This window comes from Rhea pennata, unplaced genomic scaffold, assembly GCF_028389875.1.
Source record: "Rhea pennata isolate bPtePen1 unplaced genomic scaffold, bPtePen1.pri scaffold_33, whole genome shotgun sequence".
NCBI classification, from domain to species: Eukaryota; Metazoa; Chordata; class Aves; order Rheiformes; family Rheidae; genus Rhea; species Rhea pennata.
The window spans coordinates 1,848,504-1,868,018 of record NW_026907680.1 but is presented as its reverse complement, the minus strand read 5'-3'; the positions used below and the strand labels follow the sequence as shown (position 1 = coordinate 1,868,018).

Genomic DNA, 19,515 nt, shown 5'->3' with positions numbered 1-19,515 from the left:
GGAGGAGTGCCTTGGGTGAATATCTCCCCAAAGCTGTGGTGTTTCCCCTTGGGCAATGCCCTTCCTTTGACTGCCAGCAGCAAGGAGGAAGGAAGGTCATTTCCAGGCAGCAGTCAGGGGTGGCGAGCAGCAGGCTCGAGAGGATGTGCCCTTGGCTCAGGCAGCCCTTAGAGGCAAGGACAGGTTGTTTGGGCTCTTTGAAGAGGATGGGAAGGAGGGACATAAGTGCCTGAAGAGAGAAGGACTGCAAGGGACGGAGCAGTTATTCCCGGTTCCATTTCTGAAGCTTCCAAGAAAGCTTGTCCTTGGGGGCTACACAGCAGTGGCTACTGGAGTGCTCAGGACAGTGGGTAATGGTGTGTCCTGGAGCCTGTCCTTGGAGCTGACGCTGCTGCTCTCCTTGGTGCCTGGAGAAAAAGTCTCAACTGTGGGCTCCTCGAGTTTTCTTTTGGGCATGTTGTGCAGTCCTGAGTGTCCTGTGGCACACATCCCCGCGGTGTGTATTTGCAGCATGCTTCCAGGAATTCACTCACATTCTGCGAAGAAGGAATTACTGGGCAGGAGGACGCAAATGCCAGAAGCTCGAACAGCAGCTGCGTGACCTGTACATGGCCATCAGAAGTCAACAGAGGTAGGTGCTCCTGATGGAGGTCCTTCTTTTGCCAGCTTGCTTTCTGCCAAAGCATTGTGCTCTGGGCACTGGCTGTAGAAGGGCCCTTCCCATGGGTTCTGCTTAGCCTTGTCGGACTTTCCCTGGGGCTTTGCTTTCAGAAATGCCACTTGTGCACTAGTTTTACAATATATCTGTAACTCCTGCACTCTCCATGAACACACTGCTCTTTCTGGTGGCCATGGAAGCACTGAGCCTTTCTGTAATACTAGATGGAGAGTTTTTGCTCAGCTGTGTGATTATTCAGATGCTTGGTCTGAACAAGAAAGGGATGTTCAGCCTTGCTCAACTGCCTTTCAGAGCAAAAGGGTGCTGACAGGAAGGTTTAGGGAAAGGATGAGCGCAGGGACTGAGAAAAACGTTTCCTCCTGGTAAAACAGATGTATTGCAGCCCCCACTGCTCTCTCTCATCCTCCCTAGCAGGCTGACCGACACATTTCCCTAGAGTTTAGTGAGCTGCCTTCCCCTGGGCTTCCCTCCCTTGAATTCTCTATAGGCAGGAACTGCTCTCTTAACTCAGACTCTCGACTCTTGCCCTCGACAAAAGCCTGCCAGAGCTTTTAGCCATTCTCCCCTATTCCCCCACAGCTGTTGTTGTGTAGAATGGAGGGGCTGCAGAGCAAGAGCAAGGGTTGTTTCTGCAATTCTGAGAGGCAGCTTCTTCTCTGAAGCATGGAAACATGGGCTGCCCTTGTGAGCAGCAAGATCCTTTCCTTGGCAGCATCTCACCTCTTTTTCTCACCTTTGCAGATGAAGGTGATGAGGGAATCAATGTTCACAGCCACTAGAGCGGCTCCTTTTTTGTCCTCTACTCCTCTTCCAAGTATTTTTCCAACGTGAGTACTTTGCCTTGCTTCTTTCCCCCCTGCCTGATGAAGGGAGCAGCCACCCAGCACAGGTTGGTTAGGGCTGCATTGCCAGGGCTGGGGCAGGCTGCTCTGAAAGTGCTTTGGGAGCAAGGCTTCCCAGCGGCTGAGTCCCAGTGACCTGTACGCATGCTCCGCCTTCATATGGGCTCTGTCTGTGGGGAAGGGTTCTTCAGAGCTCTGTGCTGGCTCCCACCTGCTCAGAGCTTTGTGCTTGACTGCCTTGATGCCTTTCTCCTTCTTTGACACTGGGAGCCCAGCAACCATCCATTGCCCATCCCTGAACACAGAGTCTTTGGGGCCATGGAGCAGTGGCTAATGCATGTGGCAGGACAGGGGTAGTGGTATGAGTTGGAGCCTGTCCTGTAGCTGACCCTGCTTCTATCCTCACTGCATGGAGAGAAAGTCATGCTGTGGGCGAGCTTAGAGCTCTCTTTCGGGCATGATGTGCAGCCCTGAGTGTTTTATTTGGGGGTAGTCTTCACAGCTGTTGATGTACCTGCAGTCAGTGGAACCCCTGTGCTTCTGCTGCAGCACTGCCTTCTGCTGCAGAAGCAGGTGCCCAGCTTGTGAGGGGGGAGTGGAGATCCTACTCCCCCTGTGCTCATACCACCTCCCCGTGTGTATATTTGCAGTCCATTCCCAGTCTCCTCACAGTGCTCTGCACAGAATGCAGCAGCAGGTGGAAAGAAACCACGTCCAGAAGCTAGGGTACGTGCTACACAGCCTGTGAATGTAGGCCATCAGAACACAGGAGTGGTAAGTGTTCCTGACTGGGGTCCTTCTTGTGCTAGCCTGCATTCTGCAAATGCATTGTCCTGTGGTTGCTGGTTGTACAAGAGCCCTTCCAGTGCCCTTCTTTGAGCCCTGGCTGACTTTGTCCAGGGCTTTGAGTTCAAAGGCGGTGCTCTAGTTTTACAATGCATCTCTCAGTGCTGCACTCTCCATGAACACGCCTGTAGAGCCACTGGGGTCCTCTTTCTGGTGGCAGTGGAATTTCTGGTTCTTTCTGTGATAGAAGATGGGCAGTTTCTGCTTAGCTGCGTGATTATTGAGATGCTTGGTGCAAACAAGAAAGGGATATTCAGCCTTGTTCAGCTTTCCTTTGGGGCAAAAGGATGCTGACAGGAAGGTTCAAAACAAGGTTCAAAGGAGAGTGTAAGTAACCTTCCCTTCAAGAAAACCACCATGTTGAAGCCCGCACTTGCTGCTCCTGGAAGTGACAATGCCCTCCACAATTTATTTGGCAGCAGGAGACATCGGAGACTGATCCCATGGGAAAGGCAGGGAACCCTGCTCAGGCTGTGATGTAGCTGGGGAATGTTGTGGAGCCCCTTGCTCTTCTGCAGCTGGGGCTGCAGAGTCCCTGCCTGCAGCAGCCGTTGTCCGGCGGGGGGCCCAGGCCAAGCCAGAGCCAGGGGCCTGGTGATTGCCGAGGTCCTGCAGTCTCCAGATGCTGATGAGAAACATGTGGAGAGCAGCGGAGTGGACTTGGAAGTGGGGCACATTGCACAGTGTGGAGTTGTCTTGCAGGTGCAGGAGGGTGCTGAGAATCTGGCTGAAGAAAAGCCCAGTATTCAAAAGATCGTCCAATACCAGCTGGGAGAAGACAAGCAAGTGACCCTGAAGGTCTACTTCTCCTGCCTAGAGGAAGAGGAGGAAGGACTGGACAGTCAAGAGGGGCCTTGCAAGACAGGGCAGGTATGTGGCAGCTCCAGGAGAAGCCTGGCAGAACTGAGGGGCAGTGAGGCAGCAAGGGGTGCCACTTGTAATCCTGGAGCCACTGTGCTGCCTAGAGCGTGCTGTGACTTTTCCTGACATGGGCTTGATGTGGCTTAAAGCCTGTCACTAAGTCCCTCTCCGCAGCCCCCAGCAAAAGCCCAGCACTGCTGTGGAGCTGAAGGGCTGTTTCTGCAAATGGGAGCAGGGTTGAGGGAGTAGGGGAGGAGAGAAGCAGGAGGGCTCTGAGGCCGAGCGAGAGAGACAAGTTGCAACCCCATTGCCCCATGAGCAAGCCACAGGGCTGGCCTGGGCTCAGCCTTGCCTTCCAGCCAAGGGGGCAGCTGTTGAGTGCTGAGAATGGCCTCCAACAGTGGCACCTGCAAAATCTGAGTAGCTGAGCGCAAAGGGATGCTTCCAGTGTTGGTGTGCCCCTTTGCAAAGCTCTCCTTGACTGCTGAATACTGGACACAGGTACCCCCCAGTCTTGGTTCACAACAGATTAGCAGTGTCCAAACAAGGTCTCAAGTCCCATGACAGTCAATATAGCAAAACCATCAGCGAACACTAGCCTGCACTACTCTGCAGACTTTCTCAGCCTTTCTAGTGGGGCAGAACACAGCCTGTTCATTTCTACCTTCTTCCCAGGGGTTAGAAGAGCTGTGTGCAGAGACACAGCCAAGTAGCAGCAGGAGCAGCAGCAGCAGCACCACCACTACTTGTGAGCCACGCGAGCACCCAGGAAGTTCTCTGAAGCTGAATTAAACCAACTGCCCCAAGTCGGGTGGCTCTTGGCTGGGTGTGCAGTGAGCTCATGCGTTTGCAGCATGGGAACTTTGGAGAGGCCTGAAAAGCAGAGCTGAGGAGTCAGGGCTTGGGGGCTGCTGCCAGGGCAGCTCTCTGCCGCGGTCATGCTGTAGCTCTTTGGCTGCAGCTGTGGTGGCTGTGGCCTAGGGGTGTGCTGCGTCTTGTTGGTGCCGGGGAGAGGCGTGGAGAGGGCCGTGCCACGGCCAACGCATGTCCTGGGGCCAGGGGGCCTGTGGGGAGAGGAGGAAAAAGCTGCTGTACACCTCTGAGGGGAGGAAGTGCTTGAGCCTGGGCCCCCCTTGCTGGGGCCCAGTGCTGGCTGCGTGGTGGGAGGGAACTGCCAGCTCTTGTGTGTGTCTTGGGTGCCCTTGAGTGCTGGGCTTTTGCAGGTGTGAGGGGAAGAAGGCGGGTGCCCAGGGCCAGAAGGGGAAGCGGCCACCCCGGAGGCTTGGTGCCAGCAGCATCCATTGCCACCTGGGCTGTAGCACCCGGGAACTAGTGGAGTTGCAGAGACCGAGGGCAGGTAGGAAGGAGAGCAGCAGAGCCCAGAGCTGGCCTTGAGGCGAGCAGGCTTCCCCTTCTGGCAGAGACCTGCTAGGGGGACGCCAGGGGAGGCAGCTCAGAAGGGCAAAGGAGCTCAGGAAAGCTGGCAGGCCTTTAAGCTGCTGAAGGAGAGCCTCCTCCAAGTGCCACTCTGCTCCACCTTGACACTCCAGCAAGCCCAAGTCAGGGCAAAGCCTGCGGCCCCTCACTAGCAATGGCGATTCTGGAGGACCAGGCTTCATCGTTCCATCTGGTGCGTGCGCATCTGCAAATGCAGGAGCTTTGCTTGAGAGCCTGCTCAGGGAGACTTTCATCAGCACTACATGAGGATTGAGTCCCCTTCTCTCTGCAGACTGACAAGCCTCGGTAAGGATTCGCACCGCAGACCAGCTTCTAGCCTCTTTGTCCTCCACGCATTTTCCATTCCCCCCACAGCAGGAGAAAAAGCGAGAGAAAGCGCCCATCACAGAATCATTGAAGGGTGGAGGTTGGAAGGGGCCTCTGGAGATCATCTCGTCCAACACCCCTGCTCAAGCAGGGTCACCTACAGCACACTGCACAGAGTGGCCAAGCGTTAGACACTGTGTTTATCGATAACTGTGCGGTCTAGGCTTGTAGTTAATCTCCTTTTTTAGGCTTTCTTACTTTCAGGTTGGTGCTTGGGATCTGAGGCAAAGGCAGGAAGGGTTTTGGAGCAGCTGAGGTTGTCCGCTGGCCCGCGCTCACAGAGCGGTCTGCTGTAACTCGTTGTGCTCCCTTTCAGCGGCCAGCGGTGCTTTTATTCCTCCCTGCTCCTCGTGGTGAGGTTTGCAGGCAGGAGCAACACATTTGGCCAGGCTCTGGCGTGGGGCAGCCGGGGGGTGTGCCCGCACGCGGCCGTAGTGGGAGCCGAGCAGGGGAAGGGTACGGCCGGGTGTGGGCACGGCCGGTGGCGGCCAAGGCGGGCAGCAGGGTGCGGGGGGCGTCGCGGCTGCCGCGCTGGGGCCGCCATGGCGCCTGGCGCCGCTTGCGGCCGGGTCGGGCAGGCGCCATCGGCCGGGGCGTCCGGGGCGTCCGGGGCGGCTGCGCGAGCGTCCCCCTGGCAACGGCATCCCCCTGGCAACGGCGTCCGGCTGGGATCGGCGTCCCCCTGGCAACGGCGTCCCCCTGGCAACGGCGTCCCCGCCCCCGCGGAACTGCCTACGGTGACGTCACGGGTCCGCGCGACCAATCTTTGGAGGCGGCTGCGGTGAGGGCGGCTGCGGTGGGGGCGGCGGGCGGAGCCTGGGCCTGGGGCGGGGCCTGGGCGCCCTCGGGGGCGGAGCGGAGCGGAGCGGCGGTGTCGCCGCCCTCCCGGGGCGCCTGCTCGTTGCGGGGCCGAGTCTGCTTGTGGTCGGCGGGGTTTGGCTGCGGGGGAGCCGGGGCGTGCGCGCTCAGGGCCTGTCAGCGAGGCCTGGGAGTGCGGCGGGCTGCCGGCGGGTGACAAGCGCGCCCGCGTGTGTGTGTGTGTGTGTGTGGCGTGGTGTGTGCTAGAGTGATGAGAGGAGTAGAATATGTAGGAAGCGTTATTTCTGTTACATAGGGCATTTTGTGGTGTAAAGGGGGGAGGGTGTGGGGAGGGTACAGAGCTGTCCTGAGCTGACAGAAGGAGATAGGTGGGTGTTTTCAGTAGGAAAACTGCCAGGTTGTGCAAGATGTTTTCTTGGTCTGTTTTCCTTGCTTGGAGAAGGCAGTGTTGCCTCAGCATTCCGAAAAATGCTGTTTCTCAAAAACGCTGTTGGAATCTGGCTCTCTTTTCTGTCCTCTGTACCTCAGTGGAGAAAATGGAAACTGTTTCACTGTGAAGAGGTGACAGTGCTTATGCAGTTTATAAGAGGAATATTGTTTTGGGTTTTTTGTTTTTGTTTTTTGTTTTTTGTTTTTAAACCACTGAAGCTCATTCTTAGCACTACACACGATTTGGTACCTCAATGTGAAGTCCTTTTATGTAATTTCTTTTTGCTTTTTTACTTTTTTAAAGGTCTTGTACAGAGTGAGAATCTAACTGTATATAAATTTTCAATCTTTAACATTCTTTGTGTGCTTCCTGTTGCAGACAATGGCGGCAGAACAGATTTCTGCAGCTTCGCTCCTTGACAGGACTGTGAAGATTAGGAGGGAGGCTGAAGAGCGGAAAGTGGTCTGGGCCTGGGGCCTCCTTAATATGTCTGTTGGGGGGATGATATATACTGACATGTATGTTGATTGTTATATCTGACTCAACTAAGTAAAGCTTTCTACTTTGTATATGCTTAAATATTTCATAGGACCCAGTTACTGTTAAATTGATCGCTTCTTCCTTTTCTTTTTAGGACTGGAAAACTTATAAGTTCCTATTACAACATCGCATTTTGGCCGCTCTGGTATATTGGTGAGTTGTCACAGCATATGAATTAGTTTTAGGGAGGAGGGAAGGTTTCAGCCTTCATTCTTCTTGCTGGGGAAAGCATTTTTAAGGTTTGGGGTTTTTCGTTGTTGTTGTTGTTTTTTAATAACCAAGCTTCATTTTGTTTTCCTTTATCCCTTTTGGTGCTGTTGGAATTTCATCATTTTAGTGACAAGTAAGAAAGAGTGTGAAGAACAGGTTTCCTACCTTAAATGTGTTTAATGTGTGCAATAAGGCTTTGGGGAATAGTTGAAATAATAGCGCTGTGTTGTATTGTAGGGCTGCAGGACATTTCCAAATAATCAAATTTGGTTTCAAATGAGTAGGCTCAAAAGTAATTGTATCTAATACTATTAGCGGATGAAAAGGAAGAAGAGTGAGAGCAATGTCAGGTAACGAGTGACAGAAGGTTTGGCAGAAGACACTTGATAAATAGCATGAAACTTCATTGCAGTGCTTTGTATCCTGTCTGGAAAATACCTTTCGCTTTTACAAATACATATTGTAGCAACAGAAATGAATTTCAATATAGAAAGGAAATTTATCTCTAATGGTTCTTGCATGAAAAGGAGAAGTTGTCTTACGTCCGTGCTCAGACTGGCAGTTATTGGTAGCCCTAATAATAAACTATTCTTGATTTGTGTATAAACTTGTTTTCTCAGATCATTTACTGTTACTCCTGTTTATGGTGCCTAGCATGATAAAAACCTTTGTGTTTGTTCTAGAGCTTGTGCTTGTATCCCTGTTCAGTCTGAATGCCTTATTTGATTTTTGGATGTACTTCAAGTACACAATGGCACCAACTACCTTGGTCATGACTCGTAGACAGCAGATCCTTCTAGGGATGCAGAATGCAGGTAGGTGTTATAAATTATAAATACTTTTTTTAAAGATGATATCTTTCTCAAGCCCATGAATCTTTAGTGAAGTGAGTTCTCAGTTACGTCATCTGACAAGAGCAGTAAGATGAACTAACTGCAGCCTATAAAAATTCAAAATAAAAGTGATAAATTGATGAGCAATTAAGGGGAGAAGTGGAGAGGAAACAACCAATACAAAAGGAGAAAAGGAGAGTGGGCTGTTAAAGGGCAGTGAGAGAGACTTAAACTTTATGAAGCTGGACAAGGAATTTGTAACCTATAAATGGGATTGAGAACAAGGCAGAGTGTATAGGTTTGTATTTAAATTTGGTATCCTACTATCATCATACTGACTGGAGAGCGCCAAATTAGAAAGAGAAAAGAGACCTTAGTGTGCAGTCTGAAAATGACAGGCTAGAGAGCAGTTGCTCTGAAAAGTTCTGAACGTCTAAGTGATGTTGTCAAATATAGAAAAACTTGGCAGAGTTTGAAAATACAGCAAAAGCAAGGTGCTAGTACAATGTGTTACATACTACTAGGCTGCCTCCAGAGAAAGAGCGGCAGATACGGGAGTAGGGTTATATCACCGCAGCTGAGGAGTGTAATATCTGGGTTTGCACAGGTAAATGAGACATTAGATGTGCTAAAGACACATGAAGCAGGCAGGTAGAGTAGCTGACCAAATAAGTTAAATAATTGCCTCGGGCTATGCAAAGGTGCTTGGTAGAATTTAACTGAAATTTTAAATTGTAGAATTTGTATTGAATTATGATCACGTGTCCCAGTTTTCTGATTTTTATGTCTTTGGGGTTGACTGCTGAATCCTGTAGGGGTCAGACTAGAATAGTCTTTTTAGTGTCCTAGAATTTCCTTAAGGGAAGAGAGTTGTGTATGTGTGTTTTGCTGTGTATTTAAAGTGAGGAGGAGAGTTCTGGGCTGCTGCATGTACAGTGCTGATTGTGGTTTTTTTTGCTTATTGCAGCGGTACAAATAATTCCAGCACATGAGCTGGCAGCGAAGAAAGTCCCTTCTTCTTCGCCTTCTCCTAGAGTCCAGGGTCAAACTGTGCTGAGTTACAGCCCATCCCGGCCCTTCAGGGCCAGTCCAAAGTTTACTTCTGGTTGTATCTCAGGGTACAGCCCTCAGCGGCAGGCTCTGTCAAGCAACAGCGCTTCTTATAGCAGTGCTTTAACCTATTCACCAAGCAGCAGCTACAGTAAGGTAATGACCAAGGTGGCTTCAAGGGGAACGGTTTGGCTTTGCTTATCGTGTCCTTGTGTTGTGCTGTAAGCCATTGGAGGTGTGCGGCCGGCGGTGGAGGGTCCTGTGTGTGTGTTCGCTTTGTTTGCAAAGCAGATGAAATTTGTCTTGTCAGTATTCATCCTCTTTCCCTGGTATTAATTTATTTGTTTTAGAGTAGCTAGTTTGTTTCAGAGCACAGCAAAAATAAGAAACTAGAATGTAACTACAAAATAGCAAAAACCTTCCCCCAAACGAGAGCATATTTTATAGCAGCAATCAGCAGAGTAATCAATTCTTATGTTCAGTCGATCTATTCATTTAGTTTATAAAGTCAAAATGGAATTCTCACTTTCCTCATGTGACACAACTGTTTGCTTTTGTTTCCCAAAGCTTTCCAGCTTCAGCTCTTCTCCTGCTGGTTCACCATATGCCTCAAGTGTTGGGCCAGTGGAAAGCACCGGGCTAAGGTCTCGTTGCCACTTTTCACCAATGCGGTATAATTCCCGTATGAGTCAAGATGATGAAATCACAGACCGCAAGTCACTGCAAAAGTACCTTCGAAGCGAAGAAGAGAAACAGCGTAGACTTCAATTGGGTACGTAAATAACTTCATGTAGCCTGAAAAGCTTGGCAAGGAGGGGATGTTGGTTTTATTGATGAGGAGTGGATGAGAAAAGTTGGAAAAGATTCCTGCACAGAAAGAGAGCTGCTGAAGTACTAGTCTATATTATAGATATACTAATAATCTCTGTAGCATTTGTTGTGTATAGTGGACTACAATGAGTTGAAGGGCTTTATCACCTCGATGAGAGGGATATTTTGTGGAGAAGGCAGTTGAGCTAAAGGTGGTGAATTACCTGCAGGCAGTTTTTGTCTGGGATAGGGACAGTGCCTTATTAATATAAAGATGAAATCAGTGTTTATGCAGACAGATTTTGGTGTATGTATTTATGATAATTCATGAGCACATCTCTCCTGTCAAAGCCTTAATATAGTGACCTATTGCCTGCAGTGTTGCTTCTGTGATTACTTGGTGATAATTTTATGGCTGTTCAATGTCATTTCAGCAAGTTCATGTTCCAGCTCTCCTTCCAGCAGCCCAACCTTTTGGAACTACAGCCGTTCCTTAGTAGAGCAAGCACAGGTGCTGAGAAAGTACCAGTATCAGGTGGCTTGCATGCCCCAGGCTCCATCAGCACACAAGGACGAAGCTCGTCTGAGCTCTCCACTGACTGCAGAAGAAGTAAGCTCAGCACCAAAGGAGCCAAGATAGAAAAACAGGGCTCTAAAATATGTGGCTCCATCCAAATGTGAACTCCGTCAACGGTGCTAGAAAGGGAGAAATCCTATAGCATTTAACCATCTTCATACAGCTTGTAAGACTTTTTGCCACAAGGGGTATACATTTCAAATTCCGGACTGTAAAATTTTACAATTGTAAAATTGTAAAATGATTTCTTCCTTGGTGAACAAGGTACCTGTGTTTAGGTGGAAAACTGACTCCTGAGAGAATTTCAGGTTTCATGCTTTGTGGTCTTTGTAATTAACTAATACTCACCGTGTGGGCCACGGTGGAAAGCTGGAAACTTCTGTTGGTTTGGCCAACTCTTCAGAATTATTTTATCTGAAGTTGTTTAATATTACTGTGTGTCTGAGAACAGACAGACTTTGAGTTCAACTCAAGAATGGTGGTTGCGGAACTTTTGTTTACCATTTTGTACTCTGGATAAAATAAACTTGTGACATAAAAATTGACTGGAAACTGACCTGTACCTAATGTAGTGAAATAGTTGAAGGTGTGTAAAATTGTTCTCCTTTACACTTGTGTCTGGAATAAGTCTGATTCAAAAGAATGTCATTAACGTAGCTTTTAATTAAATTTGATCTGTTTTCTTTATGTCGTACATTAACTTAGTCTACCCTGCAACTTGGACCAATTTTATCCTAACAGAGCAGGGAACTCAAAACTGTGCGTTTGGACTCACGGGAGATTTAGTGTACTGTGAAAAGAGAGTAGGAGAGTAGTATGGTAAGCTACTGTAGAATTCACATGATACAGCCATTAGATGAGAGTTCTGGAACAAATGCAATTTGAATTATGTGCTGTGGCTGCAGTCAGAAAACATCTTAGGGCCTAAAAACTCTTTAGTATTCTGTTAGGTTGCTGTATGTAGGTAATAATGTTCTTTCCATAGGTTTGGGCAAGGGTGATCGTGAATCGACGACAGCTTGATTACCTGGATTCCTGGACCGCTAGGTTCAGAAGTGTAAGTCCAGTCCCTGTGAACTGCCTGTTCTTGCTGTTAGAATAGGTACAGCAGAATGAAAAAGTACCTCAGTGCTCCCTGTATACCTAAGGAAGTGAGAAGAATTACATATTTGAGTCTATTTGAGAATTAGGGTGGGCTTGGACATGGAGACTAAAACAGCATGCTTGTAACAAAGAAGTATTAAGACACATTTTCAACCTGAACTTTTGCACTTGCTGGCCTAGGTGTTTTCTGTTCTGAAAACTTCACAGTTGTAAAGTTCACCCACCTTTGAATGAAGACACGTGCATCTTAACACACAGTGGATGTGAAAAGACTTGTTTTTTCTTTCTACGACCCAAATTTCTGAATTTTTTCTGTTTTTTTTCTCCTGTATTTCAAACTCCTTCTGGACTCAAATAAAGCATGGGAAATGCCAGCCCGTTGACTTTTTCCAACAGCCTTGAGGAGTGTAATAAGAAAACAAAAAGAAAATTTTGGTCTTAGGCAATTGCTTTGGCAAAGGAAATACAATCACATACTATGACAAAATAATTTGTAAGCCTAACTTTGAATTACCCCTTCAGTCAGCAACTATCACATATGTAGTTCTTCTAAGTAGTGGGACGAGTGAAAAGTAAAAGATTTCTATGAGATGTGGGGTTATGACTGTTCTGTACCAGATTCCTAAGCATCTGTTCATAAACCTACAGGCAGCTTGGCTTCAGTTCCCAAACTGTGTCACATACAAGTGTCACATACTGTGTTTATCAGGCTCTTCATTTCCTGAAAGGGTTTTGAGAGGGAGTGGACCCATGAAAGTTTAAATTACCACTATGAGTGTCGTGCAGTGCCTCAGAATACCCCTTTTCTCATTGTTCAGGAAAGCTTTATCAGTATCACTGCTTTCTGGAGATTTGTTTTCCCAAGTCCTCTATAGTGAATTTTTGGCATTTTAGAGGGTGTTTCTAGAGCCAATCACCCCTATCTAAATTGATACTCTTTAATTACTTTTCCTCCTTGGTTGACTTCAAAGTTCCTGTTGTTAAACTCCTTTGTGATTGTAACAGTGATGCTGACTAGAGAGTAAACTAACATTTTTGTCACATTCTTGTTGCTTCTAAGCTTTTTAATTTTTGCATTTCTCTTTCCTAGTGGATTAATGAGACTATTTTAGTGCCACTTGTACAAGAGATTGAGTCTGTGAGCAGTCAGCTGAGAAGAATGGGGTACCCAGAAATGCAGGTTGGAGGTATGATGATAGAGTAACTGGGGGGTTCCCTGTGGTGGTTGGTAGCAGGCCACCCCATAGCAGGGCACTGCATAGGTAGTATAGAAAACAAGTCTGCTAAGAATTACAGTTCCGTTTCCTGTTTGTATTGGTGTGATCTTTGCTTCATGTAATGCATTTTACTAAACTGGAAGGATTCTTCATAGGATTTCTGGAAATACTGATAAAGGCATGCTGATGCTGCAATAGCATAAAATTCTTAAGCCTCTTGTTTCCTCTGAATTCATTCCTGGAGAGTTAAAGGCTCAGATTAACATCCTTGTATCTTAAACTGTCAAAAAACTATCACACGTTGCAAGGATGGTTGCCTGTCAGCCCTCTCTGTCTATGTTAGTATGTGTCTTTCCAAACTTCCTTAAAATCAGCTACTTCCTGAAAAACCTATTGCTGTTCCTTCCTTAAATTGTTACCTGCTATCTTGTCTGAAAGCAAACAGGCCACAAAAAGTTTTATGAAAACTTAGATGTGATACATTGTATCCAAATATTGTTTAAGAACTGAGAAGTCATCTTATGACTGTGATAATAATAAATCTATAGACCTAGGAAGTATTTATTTATTTATGTATTTTAACTTAAATTAATTCTGTTATCACAGGCGATTAATCGTTTGCATTTAAGATCTAAGATCATTTTAAGGTTAAGATACATTAAAGTTTATTTATTTATTTATTTTAACTTAGAATAGTTCTGTTATCAGAGATAGGCTATTAATCGTTTGCATTTAAGATCTAAGATCATTTTAAGGTTAAGATACATTAAAGATTATTTAAGTACTAGGAGTAGCACTAAGTGGGGTTGGGGAGGATAATCTCAGGTGTATTTTGGAGAGCTATGGGCATTAGAAGAAAAGATCTTTTGGTTGGGGCAGTTGGTTTTTGCTGTTTTGGGTTCCCCCCCGTCCTTTTTAAGCATTTTGATGAGCTAGAATTCTAGCTAAAATTTCATAGTGCAACTCTGAAGGAACTCCTTCCATTGCCTTATCACATGCATATCCCCCTCAATCAAGAGCAGGATTTGATAGGCTTCATTTAAACAAAGCCTACTTTTTTTTTTTTCTTTTTTTTTTGGGGGGGGGCCTGTTTGTAGTCTGTCCTCAAGATCTGCATCTTATCACTTACTGACCTCATCTCCACCTTGCTGCTCTCCTACTGCTCTTTAAAATGGATGTTACTTCTTCCCTTTTTCACACCATATGTTTCTGTTTTCTTATGGAATGCAAGCCCTTCAGATAAGGGTCTGTCGTCTTTTGCAACCGCACAGTGCTGCATAGCGTTTATGTTCTGTGGTTTAAGGGAGACAGCTAGTACTTCACTGGGATTGGAAACAAACATTTGGAGTATTGGATAAGCTGTTAACTTTGTATAAATCTTAGTAAATTATCTTAGTAAGTTACCTTAGTAAATAGTGAGACAAAAAAGCCAGTTCCTCCTTGTAACATTGCATTTGTTAATGCCTTGTAAGGGAGAATGTTCAAATTTATGTCGTGGATGCAGATGTCGTGCTGGCTCTTGTCGCATGCAGAAGCCAGCATCAGCAATCTGAAACAAGCAGCGCTTGTTAAAGCTCCAGTCATGCCAACTCTGTACGCTGTAATGCAGTATTTGGATATTGCAGCGAACCAAGAGTATTTGGTGGAAAGGATCAAAGGTATGTGGTCAACCATACTGACTTTAAAACGTTTCCGTTAGCTGGGTCAAGCGTCGGCGGTGTCAGATACCCCGTCAATTAAGAGGTTTGAACTACAGTCACAGCGGGGAGAAGAGCTGCTTTTCAAGTAGCAGAGGTAGTTTTTGCAACTTCCTCTTTTCAGACCAATGTAATGATGTGGGACTTGGCATGGAAGTTTTTATTTCTTCTCTCAGTTTGGGGTGTGAAGTGTCCTATTTAATCCCTTCATTAATTACCAATAAAAAATACCTTGTAAACTCCACTCCCCTAACTTTATAAGCACTTCCTTAGTTTAATTTTTCCTATTTTGTGCACTGAAAATACATGCAGTGTTCTTGAAGCTAGTGTCAAATATGTCCTCCTTGCACCTTCAACCTCCAGTAGCTGAATAAATTTTGTTTTTTCAGAGCTTTCTCAGGGAGGATACATGAGCTCATTCCGATGGAACAGAGGAGGAGATTTCAAGGGCCGTAAGTGGGATGCTGACTTGCCCACTGACTGTGCTGTAAGTTTTCAAAGAAGGCTTAATATAACTTCCTAAAGTGTGTCTTTCAGGGTAGATTTTTGTGTGTGGTAGCAATTAAGTCTTTTGAGGAACATGGTCAAAATCCTGTTTGCCTCCCTATCCTGATAATCCCATTGTAGTCAGTGAAATTATGCAAGGAATAATGCCAATGGGATTGGACATTGTGCAGATCACAAAAATGCGATTTCATGTCTTAGTCTTAAGCCAGCCTCTTATTTAGACTCATCTGAGATGTCAGTCAGGTAACTGTTTTGGGAGCAACCTGACAGAAGGTAGTGGATTTGTTAGAGCAATATTCTACCTTATTAAAAAAAAAAAAAAAAAGAAAAAAAAAAAGAAAAGAAAAAAAGTCTGCTTTAACCAAACCTCATAATTTCTCATGCAAGATGAACCTTAAAATTTTCCTTTGCTGTAATGGTTAGAAGAACGAACGGATTAAGTGGCGTGTCTTGATGTTTATTTAATTCAGTAATATTTCTTGAGAGATCCACAGGGATTACATTATCTTACTTGAGAACAGACTTGTAGTCATGCTTAGCCAATTAATGCAAAAGGTCAGGAGAAAGCACTTCAGTGAATACAGTGACTTGAAAATTCAACTGAAATAGTTAAAAGAAAGGCCACAAGATAATCCAGGGAGTGGAGAACAAGCTTCATGTGTGACTCTTCAGTTGAACTCTGTATTTGAAAGGAGAGTTCAGGTGATTTGATTCCCTCTATAGATGTTCAGTTACTGGGGAGAAGCAGAAAGAAGATTCATATGCAAGTTTTACAACCTTGCTGACAAAGATGCAACAAGATTGAATTGCTGGAAGCTAAAGCTGAGCAAAATCTGTCTTGAAATAAGATTTGATTTTCTAGTTGTGAAGATGACTAAATATTTGGGACTGACAAGCTGGGAAGCAGCTCTGGCTATCTTGGTAGACAGCAAGCTGAGCAGTTTGAAAGTATTAAAGACCGTAACACAGACCATCACTCCCTGAATTCATTGTCTTTTAATGAAACCAGCTAAGAGAGATAGTACTGCACAATGTACTAAACTTGTAAAGATTCTGGGAAAGAAGTTCTGATATAACAGATGAAATCAATATTGAACACTTGTCTCGAAGCTTTGGCATTAACTTAAGACAATAAGTGCCAAATGAAGAGTTTTTAACGGTAATGTTAGTCTCATTGCGTGCAACTTAAAGCAATAATTTCCGCTAGACCTCTTGAGGCTTTGGGCATTTAGCCCATAGAAATTCTTCTGTCTGCCAAACAAATCCTATGTTGAACACAGGAGGTATCATACTACAGAGTAATTTGGTCACGCTGCACCCAAAGAATGCTGAGAAGTCTACTGTAAGAGTTAAAACACAACATGCAGTACTGCGATTTTCTCGCTGTTAGCTAAGAAGATACTTGTTCTAGGACTTTCTTCCAAAATGTTGAGAGCTGGTAAGATTCATGAGCAGTCCAAGTTTGTCCATTGATTTTGTTTTGCCATTTTTGACAAGAGAGGAGCAACTTGCTGGGTAAGTGTAGTGTTTGGAAAAGTTGTCATTAGATCGGATCGGCCTCTCTAAGCCAAATCTTTGCAGCTAGCGTAGAAACCATCATGAAATCAGGTATCTTGTAGTTTGTCCTACATATGCTATTCAGATCTGTGACTTTGCAAATTCTGTGAGATGTGAAGATAGTTACTTGTATGTCAGGAGTTCAGTTCACATGCAGCACCTTTTTAACGTGTTGTGACTGAAAGGGTTTCATTTACAGGAAGAATAAACTTGTCTTGACATCTGTGGCGTGCCCTGGACCATTGAATTCAGTGCTCTAAGTGTTAAGCTGCCTTGGGCTTCTAAACATGGTGGGATTAATTAAGTCCATGATGCAGCAACAGACTCTCAAATACCCTAACTAATGTCTGAGATTATGGAAAGAAAGCTGCTGTCCTGTCAGTCTTCTTAATGATACTAAAATGAGATTTGTTTTTGTTTGCACAGATCCTTATGCACATATTCTGCACTTACCTCGATGCCAGACTGCCCCCTAGCCCCAAATACCCCGATGGCAAAACCTTCACTGCCCAACACTTTGTTCAAACACCAGATAAACCAGGTATTGGCATTCTTGGACTGCTTGTTTAGCTGCTGTTTCCTGCTTGGATCCCATCAGCGCTCTTAAAATCCCTATCTTATTTTAAAACTTTAATTCACAGACATTACAAATGAAAATGTATTTTGCATCTACCAAAGCAACATCAATCCACCCCACTATGAGCTGATCTACCACCGCCAGGTCTACAATCTGCCCGAGGTATGATCGCGTTAGTTTTTTCTGCTGTCAGGAAACCTTGAGCAGACCTGATTGGTTTCTTTTTCATTCTTCCTTTTCCTTTGGAACTAGCCACATCCATTGAATATGTAGGCTGGCTCGGTGCAGAAAGCAAATGTTACCACGATCTTTGACCATCGTGTGGTATTTAGTCTGCTGCTGAACGATAGCTTCAGTGCCTAACTTAGGTACATCAGTGCCCAGGCAGCAGCTTCCTCTTGTTGTTTATTTTCTGATGATTTATTCTAAAATCCTAATTTATGTAAGCTCTGAGGTGAGTTGCTATTCCTCAGTGCCAACGAGACTGATGCTTGTCTGTAAGAGTTTTTGGAGGGAAACATCTAATCTCAATATCAAAATACTAGACTTTTCCTGTACATCTTGATTTTATTATTGAGTCCTAATTGTGACTTGATTTTCTGATTTCAGAAAAGCTCTTTTAAAAAGCATTTAAAAATATTTGAGGGTGATAATCCATCTAGAAAACAAGCTTGGTCTTTTTCTGGTGTTTGCCTAATTGAAAGATAAGAATTGAGGCAAAACCCCAGCAGTCTAAGCTGTAATACCATTTCACGAGGTCTCTGTTATAGTTTTTTCTCATCTCTGATGATATAACAGGCCGACAGGGCGCACACTGCAGTATATGTATCTTGCAAAACGTTTTGAAGGAAAAATTGTGCTGCTCCACCTAAGATCAGGACAGGGGATGACAGTTGTTTTAAATAAGACATTCTAAGATATTAGTATGTTTGTTTGCATGTGATTTCATTTCCAAGTTTTTTTCTCTTCCCGTGGTATTCAGGGCAGAAACAACATGTTCCATACATTGCTTATGTTTCTGTACATCATAAAGACAAAAGAATCTGGGATGCTTGGGTAAGTGTCAGACGTTCCGTATCATTGCGCTGCGCACGAGATCCGAGCAGGAGCTTTCTGTTTTGAAATACCGTAACTGAAGTTGCTATCATAGGACGATACTGATGGAATTAAAATGCTCTTCTCATTTTAAGTAATGGCAGCCTTTTTACAAAATCATGTCAGTTTTGTGTGCATGAGCGTGCAGGAAATGTTTTGTGCTTTTCTTTGGTCTTGTGCTGGCTGAAAAATCCTGTGGAGTCCATGCTGCGGAACAGTGGCCTTGGCCAGACAACCAGGTTGCTACCTTCTTGCTAGAAGTACTGTGCTATTTATAAACAGGAGACAGACACTGCCATAGTGCTGTAATCTCTTGTTTTTGGCATAACAAGAGGAGTTTCGAGTGCACAGTGAAAGCTGCACTGACATAAAAGCAATGTCCGGACTTTTTTGTTCTGAAAGAGCTGTCTTTAATTCGAGGTGAAACACGATACCTACATAAATGTTAAAATGCTGATGTGTGGGATTGGCAGTTTTTCTTGTAATGAAGATTTGTTTTAAATAGGAGCTTTAACTTACTTGTGTCTTATCGTTATAATGCTGTTTTTGCAGGCAAGTGAATTTTGGTGCATCAGGAGTCAACGTTCTAGGGGTGTTTGGAGAGTAACATCTCTAGCAGGACTGCAGCTCAGAAGAACGATCCTGCTTCTCCGACAAGACGAACTGAGCAGCATCGTTTCACTTGTTGCCTTGAATATGGACTATGAAATGGGATAATTTAAACTCTGCTTTATGGACAGAGGGGAAATGTTTGTAATTTCTGTACAGTTTTGGGGAAGATACTCTGTAAAACGTTTTATTGTTTTTACTGATGAAATGTATCTAAACAGGAACTCCAGGCAGGTCTTTTCTATTTGGCTCCTCACCTTAACAAATCGTATTTAAACCCCCCTTGCTATTTCTGTTGCATTTACTCTTCAAGCACTCTAAAGAGCTTAACTGCCCGCAGGGCTCAGCAATGAACCCACGCTTGCCGCGTTTGAGGGTGGAATGCAGCAGCGCAGCTGGGACGTGTCTCCCGCAGTTGTACCCAGCCGCTCGCTGGCGAGCAGTCCCTTGAAAAGACAGTTACTGCAACGCGGCCAACTGCCGGATTCACAAGATCCAAGAGATTCCAGACAGGCATAACAGGCGCCAAGTTAGCGCTTACACCGATTTTTGGTTAATTTAATTACATGCGATCTGAAAGGATGTTGTCTTTTATCCCTGCTCATTGGAATAATTGGATTTTGTGACCTCTCTGGATGCTTCAGGTGGTATATCTCCACCGCAGATATAAGGGAAAGAGAAAACTTTTTGACTTGCTGGTTTCAGTAGGTGTTTATAAGATAGATTTAAACCAAAACAAAATAAGCATACCATTCAAATGTGACCATCTTACGAGACAGAAGATGTTGTGGGTGATTGAGTACGACTAGAACGTTACCCTGCCTTTGCTTT

General features: G+C 45.2%; 1 protein-coding gene across 1 annotated transcript; it reads left to right on the top strand.

Annotated features, from left to right (window-relative positions):
* Positions 1-4,928: 4,928 nt before the first annotated feature.
* Positions 4,929-18,682, top strand: LOC134154691 (transmembrane protein 209-like). The gene is made up of 15 exons (XM_062601373.1): positions 4,929-4,971; positions 6,693-6,819; positions 6,936-6,994; positions 7,735-7,866; positions 8,852-9,090; positions 9,502-9,710; positions 10,183-10,354; positions 11,307-11,378; positions 12,516-12,612; positions 14,175-14,300; positions 14,729-14,826; positions 16,830-16,944; positions 17,045-17,142; positions 17,963-18,036; positions 18,628-18,682. Exons 1-15 carry the CDS (start codon positions 4,929-4,931, stop codon positions 18,680-18,682), a joined length of 1,716 nt encoding a protein of 571 aa, XP_062457357.1.
* Positions 18,683-19,515: the final 833 nt, after the last annotated feature.

Coding starts and splice junctions, on each gene's coding strand:
- LOC134154691 (XM_062601373.1), top strand. CDS start 4,929: ATGAGGATTGAGTCCCCTTCTCTCTGCAGACTGACAAGCCTCG. Junction 11,379..12,515: donor GGACCGCTAGGTTCAGAAGT/GTAAGTCCAGTC, acceptor TCTCTTTCCTAG/TGGATTAATGAGACTATTTT. Junction 14,301..14,728: donor TTTGGTGGAAAGGATCAAAG/GTATGTGGTCAA, acceptor TTGTTTTTTCAG/AGCTTTCTCAGGGAGGATAC.